The sequence below is a fragment of the Bos indicus genome, chromosome 21 (assembly GCF_029378745.1).
Source record: "Bos indicus isolate NIAB-ARS_2022 breed Sahiwal x Tharparkar chromosome 21, NIAB-ARS_B.indTharparkar_mat_pri_1.0, whole genome shotgun sequence".
Classification (NCBI taxonomy): domain Eukaryota; kingdom Metazoa; phylum Chordata; class Mammalia; order Artiodactyla; family Bovidae; genus Bos; species Bos indicus.
In genome coordinates, this window is record NC_091780.1 from 6,414,613 (window position 1) to 6,441,277 (window position 26,665).

Genomic DNA, 26,665 nt, shown 5'->3' on the forward strand with positions numbered 1-26,665 from the left:
TTAAGGTAATATCACCAAAGAAAATAATAACAAAACATTTATCTTAATCTTTAGTAGTCTTAAAAATGAAACTAAATAGAATGGTTTATCTTGGTTCCTGGATATTACATATAAATGTATTTGAGTTTATGGCTCAGAGGTTAAAGCATCTGCCTGCAATGCAGGAGACCTGGGTTCAATCCCTGGTTGGGAAGATCCCCTGGAGAAGGAAATGGCAACCCGCTCCAGTATTCTTGCCTGGAGAATCCCATGGACGGAGGAGCTTGGTGGGTTATAGTCCACGGGGTTGCAAAGAGTTGGACACGGCTGAGCGACTTCACTTCACTTCATTTCACTTCAAGTACAGTTGACCCTTGAACAACAAGGGTTTGAACTGCAGGGTCCACTTGTAAGCAGATTTTTTACAGTAGTAAATACTACAGTGCTAAATCTACGGTTGGTTGAACCCATGGATGTAAAACCTTGAATACGGAGGAACCACTTACCTAGGGGCTGACTATAAGCTATATGAGGAGGATTTTCACTGCACTGTTAGCACCCCTCACCTCCATATGTTTAGTCAAGTGTATTTTGTATTTTAAGTTATTGCTTGTATAAAAATCTCAAATTTTGCTCTTTGAATTTCTGTAAGGCAGATTTTGGCTCTAGGTAGTCTAATGACTTATCTTTCATTTGGAATCTAAAGTTACAGCTTGACTTTGCTGAGGACATTGTGGATTCAGTCTCAGATTTTGAACTTGAAAAGCAAGTGTTAGTTTCTCAGCCATTTCTGACTCTTTCTTTTGTTTACATTTTCATAGGTTTATTGCTTCACCTCTAGCAAAAACATTTGGCATTAAAGAGGAAGTTCGAAAGAAGATTATACCAAATTCTGTTTTAGAGAATTTTTTCAAACATTCCACAAAGAAACCATCTCAAGTAAGTACGAATTCTTTGTTTTGGGATTTTAAAATCTCCTTTCTTAATATTTCCATCATCTGTTGCTTACCTCATCTATGCAAAAAGTTAGTTTCAGTTGAGCAGCAAATAATTTGTTTCATTTGGATTTTTTCCTCTGTTGATAAGTTATAAAGCATTCTGAGCATAATATAAAGTGACACAATAATAATATACAATATAAAAAATACATTTATAATGATATAAAGTAACATTTAACTAGTGTTGAACACTGACAATTTGGGTATAAAGATCAAAATTTAATTTTCAATGGTAGGATATATACAAAGTATACCAATGAAAATGGATCATTATTAAGGCAGAGTAGCCCATACCTGACACTTTTGATGACTGTGACACTGTCAGTACACAGGGCACACATTACAAAAGTGTCCCTTGGGGTGGCTTTCCTGAATATAACCCTTTATTTTATCCACGGCTTCAAAATACTCAGAAATAGTCTGTGCTCCTGCCCACTCCCCAGGGATGGAATCCTTAGGAGAATCACAATTCTCTTCTCTACACAAGATGTACTTGATGAAATGTTACAGTGCACTGCATGTTTACACCACAGAAAAAGACTTTAACGTAAAGGTTATGTAGAAATAGTAGTGTCCAGGCAAGTCTAGTTTCATTATACCCCACATTTAAATGAGATGAAATAAAAACTTCTCCAAAAGTGGCACACTCTCTCCGACAAATACAGACATCTCTCACTAGTAATTTTAAGTCAAAAATATGTACTAATGTGGTTTTAGGATAGATAGATTTTTAAAGTCCTGAACTTGTCTGCTGAATTCACTTGCGTCTTCTATGACACTTTCTGTCACTGGTCTGGCGGGCTCCCTGCACAAATGAGCATATTGAAATCTGACCACATAGCACCAGGCATCACGTACAGAATTATTCATGGCTAGCGGCACTGTCTCTAACTTGTCTGCCATCAGCTTCTGTATGTGCCTTTTTTTTTTTCCTAAAAAGAGGACAGTCTGACAAGCCATCTCTGTGTGTTCTTTATTTCTACCTGCTCTAAAAGACTGAAGTCATTCACCTAAATACTGCTGTTACCTCTGGTGATAATAATGCTTAAGCATCATTTTACGTTTTGTAGAGGGGAAGTTATTTAGTTGTGTTTATGAAAAGTTAGGACTCTCTTAGAGAATCCTTATTATCCTTTGTTTCTATCTGAGAACAACTAATAATTATTATCTGAGAATAATTTTATTTATTTATTTATTTAAAACTGGGATTTAACAGTTATTGAAACATCTTTTTCTCCCTAAAGTTACCCTCATTTTTATCAAATATAACCAAATTAAAGCTAGTTTGTTTGCAAAATAGGTCTGTTCTCACTAATTTTGGTCTGATGATTTATATAACCATAATTGATCATAGACTTTTTATATTGCTGAAACATTTATAGAGTCTCAGACTGAACTTTTAAAATAAAACAGGGCTGGGAAACTCACACAAAAGGCTTATCACAGATTTTGCCTAACAAATCTAGGTGAATTCTTCCCTTTTTAAGGTCTCAAAAATTCCTTGAGATTTTTGTAGCTGTTAGTGAGATAACCTTCCTAACTCATTTGATAAACTTACTGGAAACCTAAGAGTTTCAAATTTCTGAAGGAGTCAGATAAAAAATATAATTGTCTTGTTTATAACGTATAATTTTACCAAACTATTTTCATAATTAGTTTGAAAGGAAGGTTTTCCCTACTCCTGGGAAACACAAGATTCAAACCTGTAATTTTTCAGATAGAAACCATAAAAGTTATAAGCATATTTGCTGGTTCATTCAGTCCTTTGTTAACTTTAGTGAAGTCATCAGGTTTTTCATAAAATACCAGAACATATCAGAATGTTAAGACCTCTATATAATTTCTAGGATATCTATATTGGTAATATTTATAGTACATTATAACATGAGAGGATTTATTACTCATTTGATAATATTTTTCATGTATTTTAACCAAATAAACACAGTTTAATATCTCTCTTTGGGATGTTTCAGGGGCCCTCAGAAGCACCCCAAAGTTAGATAGAGGTCAAAGGAACTTCAAAAGAATTCTATTTAAGAAGTTTTGTCAAAAAAGTCAATTAAAAGGGCTTAGAACATTTGGTCAGATTTAGTCAATGTTGATGGGCGTGTATCATTTAGCTTGTTGATATGTCATGATGGGTGTATATACCGAGGCTCAAGGTCTATGTAGAAAATTTGGCTCTTATCAAATTTCTCAGCTATGAAGATAAATTAGCCACCTGACAAAGAAAAGTGAAGAAAAGCTGAAAGAAATTTAGCGATTAGGTCATCTTTCTTCTTTACACATTGAGATGAGGAAACTAAGGTCAACAGAGGACCTGTCCTAGGTCATGCAGCTAATTAATGGCTGAATCCAAACCTGGACCCTGGCCCGGGACTCCCTGTCAAGTGCTGCTTCTAATATGCCTACATGATGTCTTTAACTGTGTACAGGATGTTGAAAATGTATTTCAGAGGCTGGAGCTATGTTTGTAAGTAATTATTCTAGTTCAGTTGACAATACAGTATGGTAGTAAGTTATAATTTGGACATTTGCATCAGGCAATAGAAGAAATGTTATATATCAACCCCCAAGTGTTAGAAAGCTTCCTCTACTAAACTATGAAAATGAAGGGACATAAGCAAAACATCTAATTTATATTGTGCATAGATTACAAAATCAAGGTAGTATTTGTATAACAGATCAAGATGACAACAAGTTGGCCAGTAAAATGCCCGTAGAATAAAAGTACTAGAACTTAGGAAGATAGAATATAGTAGAAGAAGGCAAAGTAGATGACTTAATAGTGATTTCAGATGTGGAAACAAAATGATACCACAATATTCCCACACATTAGCTTGGCCAATGTCACATAGACAGCATTTTTGCTTAATTTATAGCTGAGGTAAGACAAGTTGCTAGGAAGACTAAAAAAATTGTGCTGGTTCAAGGAATGGGTGGGTATCACCTCTAACAAAGTATTTCAAGTCCGTAGTCACAGGGCACTGCAGTGGTAATACAGGTATGTAACGTGACTTTATTAAGACAACTGAAGACACAAATCGAGGATTCTTCTTCAGCTGCTACAGACTGCACCAAAAAAACAAAAACATTTCAGATACACAGTATCAATTCTATGCTGGTTAGCACAGAGGATATAACATGGTATTGATGAGGTCCAAAAAGCTATACATGTGAACTGCCACTGAGAGTTTTGTTCTGTGTTTCACACACTTCTTTGTGACTGTGTATGTGCAGCTGTGTGCCCACTGTTTATATATCTGTACGTCTCTCTCTATGTGTATCTCCATGACAATTTCAAGATGAAATTCAAAGAGAGAATCATGATAACATACCAATAGCTCTGGCCAACGGATCATTTTTCCTACTGTTGGTAAAATGAAAGAACAGCAGAACTTATTAACTAGCCCATTTCCTCTGCAAGAACACAATGAGAACTATTGCAGAACAAATGAATGTGTAGTTCTGAAAGGTAATTTAAAGAAAACGTAAGACTGACATATAGCAGGTATTGTGGTCCATAGTTGGAGAAGGGTCCATAGAGGCATTCCAGGTTGCTAGCTTGTCTCAACCATGGATTCAAACATGTTTAGAGCAAAAGGCTCTGTAGCTCTCTAGTCCACTTTATTTTATGGGTGAGACATGTGATAGACAAAGAGGTTGAGTGGCTCCTCTATGGTCCCAGAGAGTTGGTTTTTGCATCAAGTAGCCAGGCCTTATGGCTCCATTTTAGGCCACACTGCTTCTCTTCTGGAGAAGGCAATGGCAACCCACTCCAGTACTCTTGCCTGGAAAATCCCATGGACGGAGGAGCCTGGTAGGCTGCAGTCCATGGGGTCGCTAAGAGTAGGACACGACTGAGCGACTTCACTTTCACTGTTCACTTTCATGCATTGGAGAAGGAAATGTCAACCCACTCCAGTGTTCTTGCCTGGAGAATCCCAGGGACGGGGGAGCCTGGTGGGCTGCCATCTATGGGGTCGCACAGAGTTGGACACGACTGAAGCGACTTAGCAGCAGCAGCAGCTTCTCTTCTAGGTTCTGTCTGAGAGCCTTTCCCTTCCACAGACACATTCTCTGTAGTGTCCAGGCTAAAAACACGAATTGTGAGAACAGACTGTATGTGAAGGTGAGCAGATTAACCCCTCTGCCTCAGTGTCCACCTCTGTGAACTGAGTGTGTTAACAGCAGTTACCTCATAGGACTCTCAATTCAGGGATTGAATTGAGTACTTAGAATACTGCCTGGCACACAGTCAAGGTCAGCTCTTATTATTCATATGTTATACCTATCATGTAGACTTCTACAGGAACGTTCTCAAATATATCTTCCCAACATTAATTATCCCAAGGGAACATCAGTAGTTTCCCAAGTATGCTTGTTGGTATTCCCATAATATCTTAACACAACTTTCTGTACCTAGCAGGTGTTCAATAAATGTTTGTTTCATATATTAATAACAAAATACTACTAAAGACTTCTGTTTGCAAGAGGACTTCTATCCCAATAATATTGTAGATATATGAGGCCAGTGTTGTCAAGATTTTGAATTAGATTCATCTGTGCTCCTAATCAGGAAAAATGCTTCAAATCATGTTTGATTACCATCTTCTAGATGCATTTATTCATCAGGTATCTGTAGAAATGATGAGGTAGTAAAATTGTATTGTTCTCAGATCTGGGAAAATTCTAGTGTGAGAACAGGGACTTGTGCTGAATCTCCAGTGCCTAGAATAGGGACTGGCACTAGTGAGTAGAGGCTCAGTAAACATTTGTGAATGATCAAATGAATAAAACTTTTAAAACAATCAAGTTGGACCCAGAGCCCTTCAGTCTCAGAGGGTACAGAATATAGCGCTGCTGCGTTTCAGAATATGTTCTGCTATGGAGCAAGCAGTAGGATTTGAATTATATCTTCTGTTTGGGGGAATCTATTCAAGCTTACAAGTTATTTTAGGAGTAGAGGAATATATTTTTTGAAATGATTTTCAGTCTATGGTCTCCTTTCTGTGTTCAGCCATAATCTCTAGCATTGATGTAGCACATGATAGATGATTAGATAGAGCCCCAAGATCCTAAATCATTCCCACAAGACAAGAGGCAACCACTCATTGTCAATGCCCCATTTTCCACAGTGGGTCAGAGTACACAGCTCAAGGCTGCAGAGCTAGGAAGTAGCAGAACTCAATCTTCTGTTTTTAGTTCCCTTCCATTCCTACTGCATTCTGTTGCCTCAAAACCTTCCGTGTTCTCTCCTCCTGCGATAGGGCTGTGACAAGTTTGGTGCTGCCTGGGAGAGTGGAATCAGACCTCCAGACTTGTCCCATCTGGAGTGTGAGGTCCTTGCCGTGCGGACCTCATTGAGAGAGGTCAGGGATAATAGGGCAAAGTAAACACTGTCTCCACCTCCACTCATTCCTGGTGCTTCATACTTTACACACTGCAAGAGGAAGCCTTCAAAATGCACACATTTTGAAGATAAATTCAGATAATTCCAGGCAAGGTCCTCCTTGCGGTCGGTGGCCCTGACCACATCTTTCCTCCTCACCTGTCTGTATGTTTCTACCCTGTAAGACCTCTTTCTGTCCTTTGAGTACTCCCAGCTCCTCTGTGCTCTCATCCCCAGAGGACCTCACATGCTGCCAGGACACTTCCCTTCTTCAGCTTCTCCTTCTTGGGACATTTTTCAGGGTTTAGCATAAGTATAACTTCCAGGAATTGCCTACATGAAGTTAGGTCCCATGGTACCCTGACCTTCCCCTCTTTCAGTGCTCATCATAATTTATTAGAATTCTTTGTTGCATTTTCTGACTTCCTTACCAGACAGACTTTACCTCATGAAGGGGAGGCCCCATAAATGCTAATCTTGTTCATTCAGATCTTCGGTGCCAAGCACAATGCCTGCAGAAAATACTCACCCATGAATAGCTGCCAATTTAGGGCCATCAAAAACACAAAAACAAACCAAAACAACATAGAACAGGAGGTGAAACCTTGGCCTGTAAAATAATAGTATTAGAGATGACAGTTTACAGGGAAACAATATAATATGTCTTGTCTATATTTTGTTTTGCTTTCTTTCTCTTCAGATTAAGTAATAAGCTTGCGGTTATCTCTGGGTCGGGAAGATCCCCTGGAGAAGGGAATGGCAACCACTCCAGTGTTCTTGCCTGGAGAATCCCATGGACAGAGGGGCCTGGTCAGATACGACTGAAGCTACTGAACATGCATTAAGTTAGGAGTAAACTGAAATATTTCTTGTACTCAGCATTGCAAACTGAGAGATCAAGAAGACTGGTATCTCAAAAAAATTACAGAGCTTATTTCCTTGTGGAAGTGGAAAGTACTGTAGGTCTAGCATATAAAACATGCCCGTGTTGAAAGAACGCAGCTTAAAATACCACTAGGAAGCAGAGCTGCTTCTGTCAGTCATTTGGGGTTCTTGTTTGGCCCTGGGAGAACTTCACATTTGTTATCTTTGAGCAAATCTATCATCCACATTGTTTTCAATTGTAAACCATAACCTGCAACTTCTGCCTTCCAGAAGAGAAGCAGTCATCATTATTATAATCTGCAATCCTTATTTTTTACAATTGGAATTATTTAAGGTTGGTTTAAAACATGCGGCTGTTGTTGTTTAGTCGCTAAGTCATGTCTGACTCTGTGCAACCCTGTAGACTGTAGCCAGCCAGGCTCATCTGTCCATGGTATCTCCAGGCAAGAATACTGGAGTGGGTTGCCATTTCCTTCTCCAAAATGGGCTGTGCATATGATTAAATGTGAAAGTTTTGGACCTATTAGAAACATTGTATGAAATGACAGAAAGGGCAGGAGCCTAAGGTCATATCCTCACTTTGCTACTAGTTTTAGGTCTTGGACAAGCTGTTAAAACTCTTGGAGTCCCATTTTTCTCACAGGAAAAAATACAGAGATTGGGTTTGATTAACATCTTAAACTATACTACTCTACGTGGAACCTAGGAGGCCCTAAATAAAATTGGCTGAAGAAGTAAGCCATGTATGGAACTTGAATGTATGGGTTGCTACCAACTTATGGAGAATTGGTCTTTCTTAGCAACTGAGTTTTCTGGGAATTAACATTCTCTCTGTTTTGGGATGGGTGTGTGTGATTCCATGAACAAAAGGGGTAAATGCACTGGCCCAAGGTTTAATGCAGAGTCTCTCTCATCTCCACAAATGCTTGTAACTCGGTCTCAGTGTCTCTTGCTTGCAAGCCAGCCTACTCTGCTCTTAAGCACTCACTCATTTGTTTCATCCCCTTTCAGACTGATATTTATGGACTGGCAAAGAAGTGTAACTTGACAGAGCGCCAGGTTGAAAGATGGTTTAGGAGACGGCAGAATCAAGATAGGCCTTGCAGGATGAAGAAATTCCAGGAATCTTGGTAAGAAGGATAGTTAAAACTTTTCAAATGGTACCATTTTGTATGGAGCAGAAAAGTCATCTCAGAAAGAATCCTGAGGTTGCAGCAGCAGAAGGGTTTGAGCCTGCTCTATCACTTACCAATCAAGAGTTTGATACTAGCCACTCATCCACCTCTTGTGCTTCACTTTCCTTCTTTATCAAACAAGGTAAGATATGAGCTGTCTCAGTTAAACAGGAGATATATTATATACTTATCTTGAAGTCCAGAAAAATCATAAAAATGTCTTAACTGGTGTTTATCTTTTCTAGGGTAGCACTTGGCCCTGCTCACCAGACTATCGCCTGTTTCCAATCACACTGTAGTTATTCTGTCACATTATAAGAGCGGAGAAGGTCTGAGAGGGCGCTGTCCTCTTCTCTCAGTACTGGTGGAGAGGACTTCTTTCTGTCTCAACTTGACTCTTACCCTACTCCTGCTTGTGGACTGGACAACAGTTCCTCTCGGTTTCCCCACCAGTTTAGCAGGAGGTCTGGATGGACTGGGCACCACATAGAGTTTTTGCATAGCTGGCTACTTCAGATACATTCCGAGGGCAGTGTGACTGTATCACACTTATTTTTGGCTTTATTAAAATTCTGCTTTTTCCTCTTCTTCAGAGTATTATAGTACTTTAGGTCACTCCCTTGGTGGCAAAAACTGACACCTGTGCCAAAACGAGGGTCTAGGTCATTGCTATTACTTTGTTGTTCTTCTTTACATCCAGACCAATAAATATTAGTTGGGTTGTGTGTGATGCCAAATTCTACATACCAATAGCATTCTTTCATTTTGCCTATTTCTTAAGGTCCTAAGATTGCCTAATGACTTTCATCAGATTTGTTTTGATGGGGATTTGGTATCAAATCACCAAATTATCAAATTATCAAATCACCAGATAGGGATTTGGTATAAGACTCTCAAAGAAATCAAACCTGTGAGAGGCTAAACTTAAATGACTTTCTTTAACTACCTATACATTCCTGAGTACAGTAATTCAACTGTGAGACTGGTGATGTATATTTAGAGGCACAGATCAATTCTTCATAGTGTCTTCGAGATAAACTGCTGGGGTCCAGCCCCGGTTGGATCCATGGATTCCCTCGGGAGGATGGCTTTGGCGAAAAGGATAGCACAGCAGAGAGATCAGAGGCATGAACTAATTGGTTTACACAGAAAGCCAATAAAACCTATGATATCAGGTTTGCACTGACCACGGAGGCCACAGGCGCCCTCTCAAATCACGGAAAGTGCCCCACCTTAGGCACCTTCTCGAGTGGGTCTTAGAAGCTGGGGCAAATAAGTGGTCTCAGAGGGCCCCTGCACTCCAAATTAGTCATCCTGAAGGAAGAACAGAGAAGAAAAGGAGAGAAAAGGAAACAAGAAAGAACGACATGGGAGACCAAGCTTGATGAGCATGGCCCACAACTTTATTTTCCAAAGTAGCTTTTATACCTCAAGTTGTGCATTAAGGATAATAAGGGGTGTAGAATCATGCAAGGTCAGCAGTCCTTGACTCTATATAGAAGCCAGGCTTTCTTTCTGCAAACTTATCATATGCAAAGGCTTTAGGTGATTTACATCATCTTCTGGCCAGCAGGCCTGTTAACATTTTATGACCCTTTCTTCTAAATAATGGTTAGTCAATCAGAAAACTTATTTTCTCTAAAGGTGATTATTCTAAAGTCAGGTGCCACCCTCCGAAAGCATTAGATAAAGTTGCATTCCTATGGGGCAAAAGTGTGGTGGGCTATAACAAGAAAAGAATTAACTCAAGGGTCCAAGGTTACAAACATTAAAGCTACTACTTACATTTCTATATACCAACTATATTAATCAATACACTCCCAGGGACACAGTAGGTAAGGGATGTGGAAACTTGGCAGCAAGCATTAGCTCAAGAAAGAAATCCTCTACTAGTTCTATTCTAACAATTTTAATTCTCTGAGAAGCTCTGCATTGTTAGAATATCTTAAGCTTCCTGTGCCTCTCATGGTTGGGAGGCTGTGAGCAATCACATGCGTAGCTGCAGGAGTCCGAACAAACCTGTCAGGCAAGCTAGAAAGTCATCAGAGGGGTTTGAATTGAAACACTCCTATTATGCCCAGGAGACTTATTAACTAGAGCTCTAAGTTGATTTTCTTCAGAGAAAGGTGGTTGGGGATAGCCCCCCGTTAATGTCAGAAGAGTTGGTGAAAGTCGTGAAATAGTAAAACAGACAGATTTTGGTTTTGGGGTAGATGCTCGGGCAGGTCCAGGGGGCCTCTCGAGTTCTGATTCGCCTTTGCATGTCAGATCCTCTTCGCATGACCTTTGTCATGGATGGGAGCTCCCATACTGGCTCCCGGCAATAAACTTTTTTTTTTTTCTCATCATGGGCTTACTGTTGCCTTTCCCACAGTAGCTGGAGGTGTATGACCTGGTTTGTTTTCTGTTTATCTCTGAGTTTTAGCCCTTGCGAGATTAGTTAATATTGGGTTGCCACTATGTCAGCTTGGCCCAGGTGAATCTCTCTTGACGATCACTACAAAAAACTACAAAGTGAAACTGGTTTCACTTTATATCTTCCTGTTTTTCTGTTATCATTTATCCTCTCTAGCAAATGACTCTTTATCTTAAATAAAGTACCAAGCAGGGACTATGTCTCTCCCAGAGCTGAATCATATTCCAGTGAAGGAGTATGGTAATTTCTTATAAATCATAGTGCCTTACAGTTTGTAAATAATCTTGGTTTGATCCTTCCTGCCTCTCACAGTGTGGGGAAGTCAGGGCAAGTGGGGCTAGCCTTGTTTGAGAAATGAGAAACTGCACATATCTAATTGCCCTCAGATATTCTGACTCCTGTGTGGCCCCTGCTACCTAATGCTGACCTCTCAGAAGCAGGGGCCCCCACATGTCAAGTAACTGGGTCAGAAGAGTCCAACATTGGGAGTCTGGCTGTCAGTGAGTCCACCAAGAGTCAGCCACAAATTTCAGGTTAGGGAAGGGAATTATGAGTTGCCATTATCAATCATCAGGCAATGCAGAGGGTTGTGTGGACCATCTTCATAGTATGTGGAACTATCCTAGACCCTGTGGACATGTAGATTTTAAGAGGGAAGTAGAAGTGGAAAGTATGTCACTGGCCCAAAGCAACTAATCAGGGAGATAACACTATCACTTATGAAACTACAACATCTGTCGTTCCATTCCATCCAGACCATAGCACACGGTCTGCACATAGTCTATATATGGCACACAGTCTATCGTCATGTTCAGATGTACTCTGCACATTCAGAGGAGATGGGGTCAGCAGGGCTGGATACACTAGACAAAAGCTTTCTAGAGGTCAGGCACAAGCTGGACCTTGAGGGATGGGTCAGATTTCCACAAGAAAAGAAAGCGTGATTTGAGGGCAGCATATTTTAAGTAAGGCAAAGACAAGAAGCAGTACAGTGTATTTAGGAGACTGAAGTGAACCCACAAATAAAATTTAAGCTTTACCTTATTGTTTAGCAGGACATAGGAATTCACAAATTTCCTATGTCAGTGAACTATTAAAAGTTATTATGGATCAAATAAATAAATTAAAGCAAAATGCAAAGCTCTTTAATTGTGTAGGGACCGCACTTTTTTCCCTCATCTATGAGATGTGCTACAGGAAACATAGCAAGACATACCTAGCCCCAGGCATTTTAGAAGTCTCAGGAAACTTCAGTTCAGTTCAGTCACTCAGTCGTATCTGACTCTTTGTGACCCCATGAATCACACCACGCCAGGCCTCCCTGTCCATCACCAACTCCGGAGTTCACTCAAACTCATGTCCATCGAGTCAGTGATGCCATCCAGCCATCTTATCCTCTGTCGTCCCCTTCTCTTCCTGTCCCCAATCCCTCCCAGCATCAGAGTCTTTACCAATGCATCAACTCTTCGCATGAGGTGGCCAAAGTATCGGAGTTTCAGCCTCAGCATCAGTCCTTCCAATGAACATCCAGGACTGATCTCCTCTAGGATGGACTGGTTGGATCTCCTTGCAGCCCGAGGGACTCCCAAGAGTCTTCTCCAATACCACAGTTCAAAAGCATCAATTCTTTGGCACTCAGCTTTCTTCACAGTCCAACTCTCACATCCATACATGACCACTGGAAAAACCACAGCCTTGACTAGTCCGAGCTTTGTTGGCAAGGTAATATCTCTGCTTTTCAATATACTATCTAGGTTTGTCATAATTTTTCTTCCAAGGAGTAAGCGTCTTTTAATTTCATGGCTGCAATCACCATCTGCTGTGATTTTGGAGCCCCCCAAAATAAAGTCTGACACTGTTTCCACTGTTTCCCATGTATTTCCCGTGAAGTGATGGGACCAGATGCCATGATCTTCATTTTCTGAATGTTGAGCTTTAAGCCAACTTTTTCACTCTCCTCTTTCACTTTCATCAAGAGGCTCTTTAGTTCCTCTTTACTTTCTGCCATAAGTATGGTGTCATTTGCATATCTGAGGTTATTGATATTTCTCCCAGCAATCTTGATTCCAGCCTGTGCTTCTTCCAACCCAGCATTTCTCATGATGTACTCTGCATAGAAGTTAAAGAAGCAAGGTGACAATATACAGCCTTGATGTACTCCTTTTCCTATTTGGAACCAGTCTATTGTTCCATGTCCAGTTCTAACTGTTGCTTCCTGACCTGCATACAGGTTTCTTAAGAGGCAGGTCAGGTGGTCTGGTATATTCCCATCTTCTTCAGAATTTTCCACAGTTTATTGTGATCCACACAGTCAAAGGCTTTGGTATAGTTAATAAAGCAGAAGTAGATGTTTTTCTGGAACTCTCTTGCTTTTTCGATGATCCAGCAGATGTTGGAAATTTGATCTCTGGTTCCTCTGCCTTTTCTAAAACCAGCTTGAACATCTGGAAGTTCACAGTTCACGTATTGCTGAAGCCTGGCTTGCAGAATTTTTAGCACTACTTTACTAGCGTGTGAGATGAGTGCAATTGTGCGGTAGTTTGAACATTGTTTGGCATTGCCTTTCTTTGGGATTGGAATGAAAACTGACCTTTTCCAGTCCTGTGGCCACTGCTGAGTGTTCCAAATTTGCTGGCATATTGAGTACAGCACTTTCACAGCATCATCTTCCAGGATTTGAAATAGCTCAACTGCAATTCCATCACCTCCACTAGCTTTGTTCGTAGTGATGCTTTCTAAGGCCCACTTGACTTCACATTCCAGAATGTCTGGCTCTAGGTCAGTGATCACACCATAGTGATTATCTGGGTCGTGAAGCTCTTTTTTGTACAGTTCTTCTGTGTATTCTTGCCACCTCTTCTTAAAATCTTCTGCTTCTGTTAGGTCCATACCATTTCTGTCCTTTATTGAGCCCATCTTTGCATGAAATGTTCCCTTGGTATCTCTGATTTTCTTGAAGAGATCTCTAGTCTTTCCCATTCTGTTGTTTTCCCCTATTTCTTTGCATTGATCGCTGAGGAAGGCTTTCTTATCTCTCCTTGCTATTCTTTGGTACTCTGGATTCAGATGCTTATATCTTTCCTTTTCTCCTTTGCTTTTCGCTTCTCTTCTGTTCACAGCTATTTTTAAGGTCTCACCAGACAGCCATTTTGCTTTTTTGCATTTCTTTTCCATGGGAATGGTCTTGATCCCTGTCTCCTGTACAGTGTCACGAACCTCCATCCATAGTTCATCAGGCACTCTGTCTATCAGATCTAGTCCCTTAAATCTATTTCTCACTTCCATTGTATAATCATAAGGGATTGCATTTAGGTCATACCTGAATGGTCTAGTGGTTTTCCCCACTGTCTTCAATTTAAGTCTGAATTTGGCAATAAGGAGTTCATGATCTGAGCCACAGTCAGCTCCTGGTCTTGTTTTTACTGACTGTATAGAGCTTCTCCATCTTTGGCTGCAAAGAATATAATCAATCTGATTTCGGTGTTGACCTTCTGGTGATGTCCATGTGTAGAGTCTTCTCTCGTGTTGTTGGAAGAGAGTGTTTGTTATGACCAGTGCTTTCTCTTGGCAAAACTCTATGAGCCTTTGCCCTGCTTCATTCCTAACTCCAAGGCCAAATTTGCCTGTTACCCTAGGTGTTTCTTAACTTCCTACTTTTGCATTCCAATCCCCTATAATGAAAAGGACATCTTTTGGGGGTGTTAGTTCTAAAAGGTCTTGTAGGTCTTCATTGAACCGTTCAACTTCAGCTTCTTTAGCGTTGCTGGTTAGGGCATAGTCTTGGATTACCCCAGTATTGAATGGTTTGCCTTGGAAACGAAGAGATCATTCTATTGTTTTTGAGATTGCATCCAAGTACTGCATTTCAGACTCTTTTGTTGACCATGATGGCTACTCCCATTTCTTCTAAGGGATTCTTGCCCACAGTAATAGATATAATGGTCATTTGAGTTAAATTCACCCATTCCAGTCCATTTTAGTTCGCTGATTCCTAGAATGTCTATGTTCACTCTTGCCATCTCCTGTTTGACCACTTCCAATTCCAGGTTCATATACAATATTGCTGTTTACAGCATTGGACCTTGCTTCTATCACCAGTCACATCCACAACTGGGTATTGTTTTTGCTTTGGCTCCATCCCTTCATTCTTTCTGGAGCTGTTTCTCCTCTGATCTCCAGTAGCATATTGGACACCTACCAACCCGGGGAGTTCCCCTTTCAGTATCCTGTCATTTTGCCTTCTCATACTGTTCATGGGGTTCTCAAGGTAAGAATACTGAAGTGGTTTGCCATTCCCTTCTCCAGTGGCTCACATTCTGTCAGACCTCTCCACCATGACCCGCCCGGCTTGGGTGGCCCCACACGGCATCGCTTAGTTTCATTGAGTTAGACAAGGCTGTGGTCCATTTGATCAGATTGGCTAGTTTCCTGTGATTATAGTTTCAGTGTGTCTGCCCTCTGATACCCTCTTGCAACACCTACCGTCTTACTTGGGTTTCTCTTACCTTGGATGTGGGGTATCTCTTCAGGGCTGCTCCAGCAAAGTGCAGCTACTGCTCCTTACCTTGGACAAGGGGTATCTCCTCACAGCTGCCCCTCCTGACCTCGGGCGTGGGGTAGCTCGTCTTGGTCGCCGCCCCTGACCTTAGGCGAGGGGTAGCTTGCAGGAGACATAAGAGATGCAGGTTCAGTCCTTGGGGTGAAGAGGAAGAGGAATAGCAACCTGCTCCAATATTCTTGCCTGGAAAGTTTCATGGATAAAGGAGCCTGGCAGGCTATAGTCCATGCTGTCACAAGGAGTCCAACATGACTAAGCATGCACACACACAATTTCCAAGTACCTGGTGTGTCTTGTGCTGGTGGGAGGCACTCTCTTGCTGGGTGGACCGCCACTTGCCCAGCTGGCCACTGGGCAGGTCCACCGCCTTCTCCATCCTGCCCTGCCACCATGGAGAACCATGTCTGTCCTGTCTCATGTCGCCCAAGTTCCCGCTGTCCAGCTCCTCCCTGACCTCACTCAGCAGGCCTTCATCTTTCAGCTTTGCCATCTTTGTCTAACAAGTGAATTTGTTTTTTTCCAAGAGGTTTTTTTCATCCCTCACAATTATGTTTGTCTCAGCCATTCCTGGAAAAAAGGACATTTTACTGCCTTAGGTTCATCTGAAGCAAGGAAAATTAGTGAAGCACAATTAGTCAATTGCTTCACAATTAGTGAAGCAGAGCAGCTCCCAAGGTTTTTGGTTTCAGGACCCCTTTCTTCTCTTAAAAACTATTACAGATCCCAAAGTGCATCTGCTTGTGTGAGTTATACCTATTGATGTCCACTGTACTCGAAATGGAAATTAAAATATAAGATTACACAAGCACATATGTCATCAGCTATCAGAGCAATGATACCATCACAGAACATGTAGCCTCTGGGAAATGCCACTGGACGCTTGCGAGGAAATGAGAGTAAGAAATAAGACAAATAACATTTCATTATCATTGTGAAAGTGTTTGAAGTCAGAGATCCCTGACTTTGAGAACTCCTGAAATAGTGTAATAGACCTGATAGGGCTGGTCCGGGAGCATGTGAAGCTTGGATTTTACTTTTGCATCTGATTGGGACAGATTTTATTTTCTTGGGTTCCAGTATCACTATGGATGGTGACTGCAGCCATGAAATTAAAAGATGCTTGCTACTTGGAAAGAAAGCCATGCCAAACCTAGACAGTATATTAAAAAGCAGCGACATTATTTTGCCAACAAAGGTCCGTATAGTCAAAGCTACGTTTTTTCCATCTGTCATGTATGGATGTGAGAGTTGGACCATAAAGAAGACTGAACACCAAAGAATTTATGCTTTTGAATTGTGGTTCTGGAGAAATCCCTTGACACTCCTTTGGACTGCAAGGAGATCAAACCATTCAATCCTAAAAGAAATCAAACCTGAATATTCATTGGAAGGACTGATGCTGAAGCTCTAATACTTCGGCCATCTGATGCAGCAAGCTGACTCATTGGAAAAGATCCTGATGCTGGGAAAGATTGAAGACAAAAGGAGAAGCGGGAGGCAGAGGATGAGATGGTTGGAGGGTATCACCGACTCAATGGACATGAATTTGGGCAGACTCTGGGAGATAGTGGACAGGGAAGCCTGGCGTGCTGCAGTCCATGGAGTTGCAGAGTCGGACATGACTTAGTGACTGAACAACAATACTGATTTTTACTATACAGTCTTGAGTGAATTATGTGATCTCTCTCAAGTTTAGCATTCTTTAGTCTTCATCTCATCTACCTTTTAGTGTCGTTGTGAGAACCAAGCAACAACCCACAAAAGGAGCTACTTCATAAGCTTGTTGTAAAGAAGAAAATATGGCCTCACACAAGTATGCTTAGCATGGTTCCTGAAACAAGATTAAGATATCAATACATGTTTGAGACACAAATGATACGAGATATGCCACCACACTTATGGCTTCCTTTGGGCCTGACAGATCTCATCATCTTATTTTTGTACTTCTTGTTTGGCCAAAATAATTAAGGATCAAGGAAATGCTCTCTACATTTAAGCACGTGGCTTTGTTGAACCAGCGGTAAATGAAACAAGTGGGAACAAGTCTCAACTGGCTCACTTTGTGGTTCAACTTTCTGAGTAATTGAACCCTACATTTTTCCTTAATCAAAACAAGCAATGAAGGAAAACCATCATGTAGCTCAGAAGCAGTGACAGTTTTCCGGAAACACTACTGGATTCAGGGTTCAAAGACCTATGTTACTGACTTGACTGTGTCACTGCTTGGCTGTGTGAACTGAGGAATGGCCTCCAGTTTAGTTCAGTTCAGTTGCTCATTCGTGTCCAACTCTTTGTGTTCCCATGGACTGCATCATACTAGGCCTCCCTGTCCATCACCAATTCCCAGAGCCTACCCAAACTCATTCCAAAGTCACTGGCATCAGTATAACCACCCAACCATCTTATCCTCTGTCGTCCCCTTCTCCTCCTGCCCTCAATCTTTCCCAGCTTCAGGGTCTTTTCAAATGAGTCAGCTCTTTTCATCAGGTGGCCAGAGTATTGGAGTTTCAGCTTCAACATCAGTCCTTCCAATGAACACCCAGGACTGATCTCCTTTAGGATGGACTGGTTGCATCTCCTTGCAGTCCAAGGGACTCTCAAGAGTCCTCTCCAACACCACAGCTCAAAAGCATCAATTCTTCAGTGCTCAGCTTTCTTCACAGTCCAACTCTCACATCCATACATGACCATAGGAAAAACCATAGCCTTGACTAGATGAACCTTTGTTGGCAAAGTAATGTCTCTGCTTTTGAATATGCTATCTAGGTTGGTCATAACTTTCCTTCCAAGGAGTAAGCGTCTTTTAATTTCATGGCTGCAGTCACCATCTGCAGTGATTTTGGAGCCCCCCAAAATAAAGTCAGCCACTGTTTCCACTGTTTCCCCATCTATTTCCCATGAAGTGATGGGACCAGATGCCATGATCTTCATTTTCTGAATGTTGAGCTTTAAGCCAACTTTTTTACTCTCCACTTTCACTTTCATCAAGAGGCTCTTTAGTTCCTCTTCACTTTCTGCCATAAGGGTGGTGTCATCTGCATATCTGAGGTTATTGATATTTCTCCTGGCAATCTTGATTCCAGCTTGTGCTTTATCCAGCCCAGCAAAGTAGTAAACATATTCAGAACATCCCAGGTAGTTCAAATGGTGAAGAATCTGCCCACAGTGTGGGTGACCTGGGTTTGATCCCTGGGTTGGGAAGATTCTCTGGAGGAGGGCAGGGGAACACACTCCAGTATTCTTACCTGAAGAATCCCATGGACAGAGGAGCCTGGTTGGCTAGAGTCCATGGACTTACAAAGAGTTGGACATGACTAAGTGACTAATACACACACACACACACACACACACACACACACACAGATAAACACACACAATATATACAAAAAGTAGGAAGACTGGCTTAATAAGCTCTGTATGCTATGTATTCATCACCAAATTTAATAATTATCAACTCAAGGCTGTCCTGTGTCATCTCTGCCCCCATCCACTTCTCTCTGTTACCATATTTTTTGGATGTGGATATTTTTCTTTCAATTTTATTGTGATATATTTAACATACAGCACTGTATAAATTTAAAGTGTACAGTATAATGACTTAACTTACAAATGTTGTGAAATGATTACCACAGTCATTTTAGTTAACATCTGTCGTCTCATAGATACATAAAGGAAAAAGAAGAAAGAATTTCCTTGTGATGAAAACTTTTTGAACGTACTTTGTTAACAACTCTCAAATATACCATATAGCAGTGTAAATACAGTCATCATGTTATACATTACATTCACAGTACCAATTTAAGTAATAACTAGAAGTTTGTACCTTGTGATCACCTTCCTCCAGTTACTATTGAAGATCACATTTGAAGCAAATATCAGACATTGTATGATTCATTTGTAAGTATTTTAGTATGTATCTCTAAGTGATAAGAACTGTTTTAGATATTGTGTGTGTGAGTGTGTGTGCTCAGTCATGTCTGACTCTTTGTGACTCCATGGACTGTAGTCTACCAGGCTCCTCTGTCCATGGGATTTCCCAGGCAAGACTACTTGAGCGGATTGCCATTTCCTCCTCCAGTTGATCTTCCCGACCCAGAGGTCAAACCCACATCTGTTGAATCTCCTGCATTGGCAGGCATATTCTTTACCAGTATGCCACCTGGGAAGCCCATTTTAGATATTGTCATACCTTAAAAATGTACTTAATAGCAGCAAATATTCAATCAGTATTCAAATTTCCTTGATTGTCTTATACTTTTCTTTGTAGTTTGTTTATTTGAATCAGGATCTAAATAAGACCTGTGCATTACAATTGGTCTTTTAAGTGTCTCTTAATCTGTATAGTTCCCTCTCCATACATGAGAAAAAAATATTCTTTTAAAATGTGCTTTTCAGAAACACGACTAAAGTCTAGCCACATAGAAACCTTTTCACTGGGATTAAATTTGGATGAAGTGAGTAATTAGATAACAGAATTATCAAACAGGTCAGTTTTCATTCCAGTCCCAAAGAAAGGCAATGCCAAAGAATGTTCCAACTACCGCACAATTGCACTTATTTCACACGCTAGCAAAGTAATGCTCAAAATTCTCCAAGCCAGGCTTCAACAGTATGTGAACCGTGAACTTCTATATGTTCAAGCTGGATTTAGAAAAGGCAGAGGAACCAGAGATCAAATTTCCAAATCCATTGGATCATCAAAAAGCAAGAGAGTTTCAGAAAAACATCTACTTTATTGACTACGCCGAAGCCTTTGACTGTGTGAATCACAACAAACTGTGCAACATTCTTAAAGATATGGGAATACCAGAACACCTGACCTGCTTCCTGAGAAATCAGTATGCAAGTCAAGAAGCAACAGTTAGAACCAGACATGGAAAACAGACTGGTTCCAAATTGGGAAAGGAGTACGTCAAGGCTGTATATTGTCACCCTTCTTATTTAACTTCTATGCAGAGTACATCATGCAAAATGTTGGGCTGGATGAAGCACAAACTGGAATTAAGATTGCCAGGTGAAATATCAGTAACTTCAGATATGCATATGATACCACCCTTATGGCAGAGAGCAAAGAACTAAAGAGTTTCTTGATGAAAGTGAAAGAGGAGAGTCAAAAAGTTGACTTAAAACTCAACATTCAAAAAAATTGAGATCATGGCATCCAGTCCCATCACTTCATGGCAAATAGACAGGAAAACAATGGAAACAGTGAGAGACTTTATTTTCTTGGGCTCCAAAATCACTGCAGATGGTAACCACAGCCATGAAATTAAGAGACGCTTGCTTCTTGCAAGAAAACTACAACCAACCTAGACAGCATATTAAAAAAAGAGACATTACTTTCCCAACAAAGGTCCATCTAGTCAAAGCTATGGTTTTTCCGGTAGTCATGTATGGATGTGAGAGTTGGACTATAAAGAAAGCTGAGTGCCGAAGAATTAATGCTTTTGAACTGTGGTGTTGGAGAAGACTCTTGAGAGTCCCCTTGGACTGCAAGGAGAACGAACCAGTCAATCCTAAAGATCAGTTCTGAATATTCATTAGAAGAACTGATGCTGAAGCTGCAGCTCTAGTACTTTGGCCACCTGATGCAAAGAACTGACTCATTTGAAAAGACCCTGATGCCGGGAAAGATTGAAGGCAGGAGAAGAAGGGGACAACAGAGGATGAGATAGTTAGATGGCATCACCAACTCAATGGACGTGAGTTTGTGCAAACTCCAGGAGTTAGTGATGGACAGGGAGGCCTGGCGTGTTGCAGTCCATGGGGTCCCAAAGCATCAGACATGACTGAGTGACTGCACTGAACTGAATTGATTATCAAACATCATTTATTGTGTGTCAGGAACTAGGCTAGGCTTATTAGTAATAACAATAGCTAACACTGGTTGCTTACTTCATACCAGGCACTATATCATAATTTTTCATATTTTTACATTTGGAGGTAAGTTTTGTTATTTTCATCTTATGGATGAAGAAATTAAGGCTACTTGAATTAAGTGACATACTTGAACTTTTAGCCATCCAACAAGTGGCAGAATCAGGATATTAACTTAGATTTTTCTGACTCCAGAATGTGCATTCTTTCTAAACTGTTATCCAAAATGTTTTTCTCCTCAGATGTCAGTCACCTTAACAAGTGTTTTATTTCTTTTGGCAGCTGGCGATTTACATTTTACCTAATTATTACCATTGCTGGAATTGCATTTCTTTATGATGTAAGTTTTCTTTCTGATATATCTTTGACTGTAATTTGTCTTTAATTTTAAAAATTCCTGCTTACGAATCCCTTGAGATATACTTTCAATAAGGTAACCAGCTTTTAATCCTCTACTCACTCTAATCACTTGTTTATGAACTTTCATTACTTGCCCATCAGAAATCAAATCTCTCCTTATCATATTCCCTTTGCATTGTCTGTTAAAATAATTATTAAATGATTATCTCATTAAGTGATATATAAAATTAATAGTAAATTGTTAACAGAAAAAAGATAACTAGCTTTTGGAGATGTCTCTAAAGATTCTTTTAAGATTTCTCTTAAGATATTTTATTGCTATGAATATTTCAAGATTTTTTATTGCTACAGAAGCAGTAATCTAATTGGTCCAGAAACAATTTCATTAGAAGAGCACTTGTTTGAAATAAATAATTTCCTTTGAGAATCAGGACTATTATCGATCCCAGACTCACTAGAACTCTTGCATGTCACAGAGGTATTGTATAAGAACAAGTAGAAATACCTGCGGAAGGAGGGATATGCTGCTGGGGGAGCAGGAATGTGATGAAAGTATCTTACTGTGCATGTTTCCTCCCTATCAGAGACATCAGGAAGGGCTTAGGTTTCTGCTGAAATCAGCCTTTGACTCTGAACAGTTTCTCTTGGTTCCTTGCTTTTTCAGAAACCTTGGGTATATGACCTGTGGGAAGTTTGGAAGGGCTATCCCAGACAGGTAAGTCCTTCTGATGTAGTCCCTCCCCTCCTCAGCAGCTTGCCCCCTGAGTTAGGTCTGAGTCCCTTCCTGCTCTGTGTCCACTTTCATGCAGTCCTTGGCACTTTGTCCACTGGAGCTTACTCATTCTTATTCGTTATTTAGCCATCACTTGTCTCATTCCTTTACTGTTTATGGTTAATGTAATTATGTATTTGAATTTAAATTTACCATCTTACTATTTATTTTCTACTTGTATCACTGGATTCATTTCCTTTTTTGGTACTCTCTTATTACTTTTTTTATAGGACAGTGAAGTTTTAAAAATTATTACTCTATTTCTTCCCTAATATTAGCTTTCCAGTTATACAGGCACTAGTGGTAAAGAACCTGCCTGTCAGTGAAGGAGATAAGAGACATGGGTTCAGTCCCTGGGTTAGGACGATTCCCCTGGAGGAGGGCATGGCAACCTACTCCAATATTCTTGCCTGGACCATTCTTACCACGGATAGAGGAGCCTGGCAGACTATAGTCCATAGAGTCTGAAAGAGTCAGACACGACTGAAGTGACTTAGCATGCATGCACACATTCATTTTCAGTAGTTTTTCAAGAGATTACCTTTTGCATTCTTCAGTTCTTAGAGTCTGATACAAATTAATGCTCTTACCTCTTTCCAGTCAGTGAAAGGTCATCAGACTATGCTTGTCTCCTCCTTCAAATATTTAAAAGCCTACAAGTCACTACTATAATTGATTTGTAAATGTCAACTTGCCCTTTCCTTGATATTATTTGGCATCTTGCATTTCCACACTTTGAACTGGCATTATTATCCTTATGGCTGAAGAAGCCCCTTTGGTTTGCTTGTCTGGAAATGTCATCATTTTACCCTATTTTTTAAAAGGAGTTTTGCTGGGCATAGAATTCTGGGTTACTAGTTATTTTCTTTGAGCACTTTAAAAATGTCATTCCATTGTCTTCTGGATCCCCTCAGTTTCTTTAATTCAGTTGTCCATTTTATTTTTGCTTCTTTGAATGATGTCTTTTTATTCCTCTGTTTTAAACATTTTGTATTTGTCTTTCAGCTGTATGATTGTGATAGGCATAAATGTCGTCTTCTTTGAATTTATCCTGCTTATTGTCCATAGTAATTCTTGAATATGTAGCTTAATGTCTTAAATCCATTTTGAAAAATTCTTAGCTGTTGCTTCTGTTCTTTTTTCTCTCTCCTCTCTTTCTGGAATTTCAGTTTACAAGTGAGCTAATATGCTAGACTTTTACACTAGGTCCCAAATCTCTTACATGCTTTTTCTCGTATTTTCTATCCTCTAACTCACTGCTTCAGTCTATAGGAACACAGTTCTCCACAGATCTCTTGCATTTCTGCATGTCATATGAAGTGAAACATAGGCTGACTTTTGTTCTGTATTGTCTTTTGAAGGATGTTTGTATGCCAAACAAGCTTGGAAGATGGAGGCAGTCTCTCCTCTGGAACAATAGATATACATGTTATTGTCCATTATGGAAGATTAAGGTTCCCTATTTCAGGGTTCTCTCTGGTAACAAAACCCACTGCATGTGCAAATGTCAGTTCAGTTCAGTTACTCAGTTGTGTCCAACTCTTTGGACCTCATGGACTGCAGCACGCCAGGCCTCCCTGTCTATCACCAACTCCCGGGGCTTACTCAAATTCATGTCCATCAAGTCAGTGATGCCATCCGACCATCTCATCCTCTGTTGTCCCCTTCTCCTCCCGCTTTCAATCTTTCCCAGCATCAGGGTCTTTTCTAGTGAGTCAGTTCTTCACATCAGGTGGCCAAAGTATTGGAGCTTTAGCTTCAGCATCAGTCCTTCCAGTGAATATACAGGACTGATTTCCTTTAGGATAGACTGGTTGGATCTCCTTGCAGTCCAAGGACTATCAAGAGTCTTATTCAACACTACAGTTCAAAAGCATCAATTCTTCGGCACTCAGCTTTCTTTATAGTCCAACTCTCAACATCCATACATGACTACTGGAAAAAGCATAGCTTTGACTAGACAGACCTTTGTTGGGAAAGTAATGTCTCTGTTTTTTAATATGCTGTCTAGGTTGATCATAGCTTTTCTTCCAAGTAGCAAGCATCTTTTAATTTCATGGCTGCAGTCACCATCTCCAGTGATTTTGGAGCCCCCAAGATAGTCTGTCACTGTTTCCATTGTTTCCCCATTTATTTGCCATGAAATGATTGGACTGGATGCCATGATCTTAGTTTTCTGAATGTTGAGCTTTAAGCCAACTTTTTGACTCTCCTCTTTCACTTTCATCAAGGGGCTCTTTAGTTCCTCTTCACTTTCTGCCATAAGGGTGGTGTCATCTGCATACATGAGGTTATTGATATTTCTCCTGGCAATCTTGATTCCAGCTGTACTTCATCCAGCCTGACATTTCACATGATGTACTATGCATTTAAGTTAAATAAGCAGGGTGACAATATACAGCCTTGATGATATACTCCTTTCCCAATTTGGAACCAGTCTTATTCCATGTCCAGTTCTAACTGTTGCTTCTTGACCTGCATACAGGTTTCTCAAGAGGTAGGTCAGGTGGTCTGGTATTCCCATCTCTTCAAGAATTTTCCAGTTTATTGTGATCCACACAGTCAAAGGCTTTGGCATAGTCAATAAAGCAGTAGATGTTTTTCTGGAACGCTCTTGCTTTTTTGATGATCCAATTGGTGTTGGCAATTTGATCTCTGGCTCCTCTCCCTTTTCTAAATGCAACTTGAACATCTGAAAGTTCTCAGTTCATGTACAGTTGAAGCCTGGCTTGGAGAGTTTTTAATATTATTTTGATAGTGTGTCAGAGAGTACAATTGTACAGTAGTTAGAACATTCTTTGGCATTGCCTTTCTTTGGGATTGGAATGAAACCTGACCTTTTCCAGTCCTGTGGCCACTGCTGAGTTTTCCAAATTTGCTGGCATATTGAGTGCAGCACTTTCACAGCATCATCTTTTAGGATTTGAAATAACTCAACTGGAATTCCATCATTTCCAGTAGCTTTGTTCGTAGTGATGTTTCCTGAGGCCCACTTGACTTAGCATTCTAGGATGTCTGACTCTAGGTGAGTGATCACACCATCGTTGTTATCTGAGTTTTGAAGATCTTTTTTGTGTAGTTTTGTGTATTCTTACCACCTCTTCTTAATATCTTCTCCTTCTGTTAGGTCCATACCATTTCTGTCCTTTGTTGTGCCCATCTTTGCATGAACTGACCCTTTTGTTTAGCCGTGGGAATTGGAATGGGAGAACTGGCCCAAATATTGTTATTCTGGCAACTGTAGTACTGTGAACAGTAAACTATCCTTTATCTCTGACCCAGGAGTCTCATATATCCTACCAGCATTCATGGAACTGTGGCAAGATAACTTGCAAGTAGGGTAAAATCTCAGACACTTCACAGCTCTGGATATTTTCTACTTCATATCCTCCAGATCACTAGTACATTTTTCAGCAGTGTCTAATCTACTCTGAAGCACATCCTTTGAGTTCTCAATTTTAATTATGGTATTTTTCAGTTCTCAACTTTTCACTTAATTCTTTTCCATGGATTCCAGTTCTCTTATAAAAATTCTCACTAATTTTTAAAAATAACCTTAAAAACCTAGTTAATTTTAAAAGTCATTTGAAAGTCATAGCCTGATAAATCCAATACCTTGATCACCTGTTTTCTTTCTTATCCCTGTTTCCTTTTGCTTGATAACTTTTGGTTGAATGATAGACACTGCATATGAAAAATTATACTTAGGAATGATATTATCTACCTCCTGAGTGGACTTATTTTTGCTTCTGTAAAGCAGTTAGAGTTGAGACAGATCATCTTAAGTTTTATATGTTTTGAAGTGATTTTATGTGAATTCCAGTCTTTGTAAGGGCAGATATATTTATAACTCATCTGTATTTCTAGGGCATTCTCTTACAGTGGTTTTAAATAAAAGCTTATAGTATTTACAAGGACTCCTTTTCCTTGGCTGGCCCTGAACATCAGTTTGCTTCATTGCACTGTGAGATTACCAAAAGTCCTACTTAACTTCTGCTTAGGAATCTGAGCTGGTGTTTTCTAGAAACTCTCTTTCATTTGTTTTAATTGCACATTTTCTGTTTGAAATAACATTGTGTTTGAATATCTAGATATTTTCTCTTCACTATATTTTTAAGATAAAGGAATGTTTATACCTCAGAGAATATAGAGTGTATAGAGTCTCTGGGCTCTATAATGCTTGTAAATCAGCAAACACGGACTTTATGCTATACATAAGTATGGTTTTCTTTGAAATTATCCTGTGTAGGGTC

General features: G+C 40.1%; 1 protein-coding gene across 2 annotated transcripts in view; it reads left to right on the forward strand.

The window, feature by feature from the left end:
• The window catches only part of CERS3 (ceramide synthase 3), a 169,978-nt gene that overhangs the window by 47,435 nt on the left and 95,878 nt on the right, over positions 1-26,665 (forward strand). For both annotated transcript variants that reach the window (XM_070775012.1, XM_070775011.1), the window contains exons 3-6: positions 801-918; positions 8,266-8,384; positions 21,563-21,620; positions 22,305-22,355. In XM_070775012.1, coding sequence (XP_070631113.1) covers positions 801-918; positions 8,266-8,384; positions 21,563-21,620; positions 22,305-22,355 — 346 coding nt within the window. The remainder of the gene's footprint in view (positions 1-800; positions 919-8,265; positions 8,385-21,562; positions 21,621-22,304; positions 22,356-26,665) is intronic.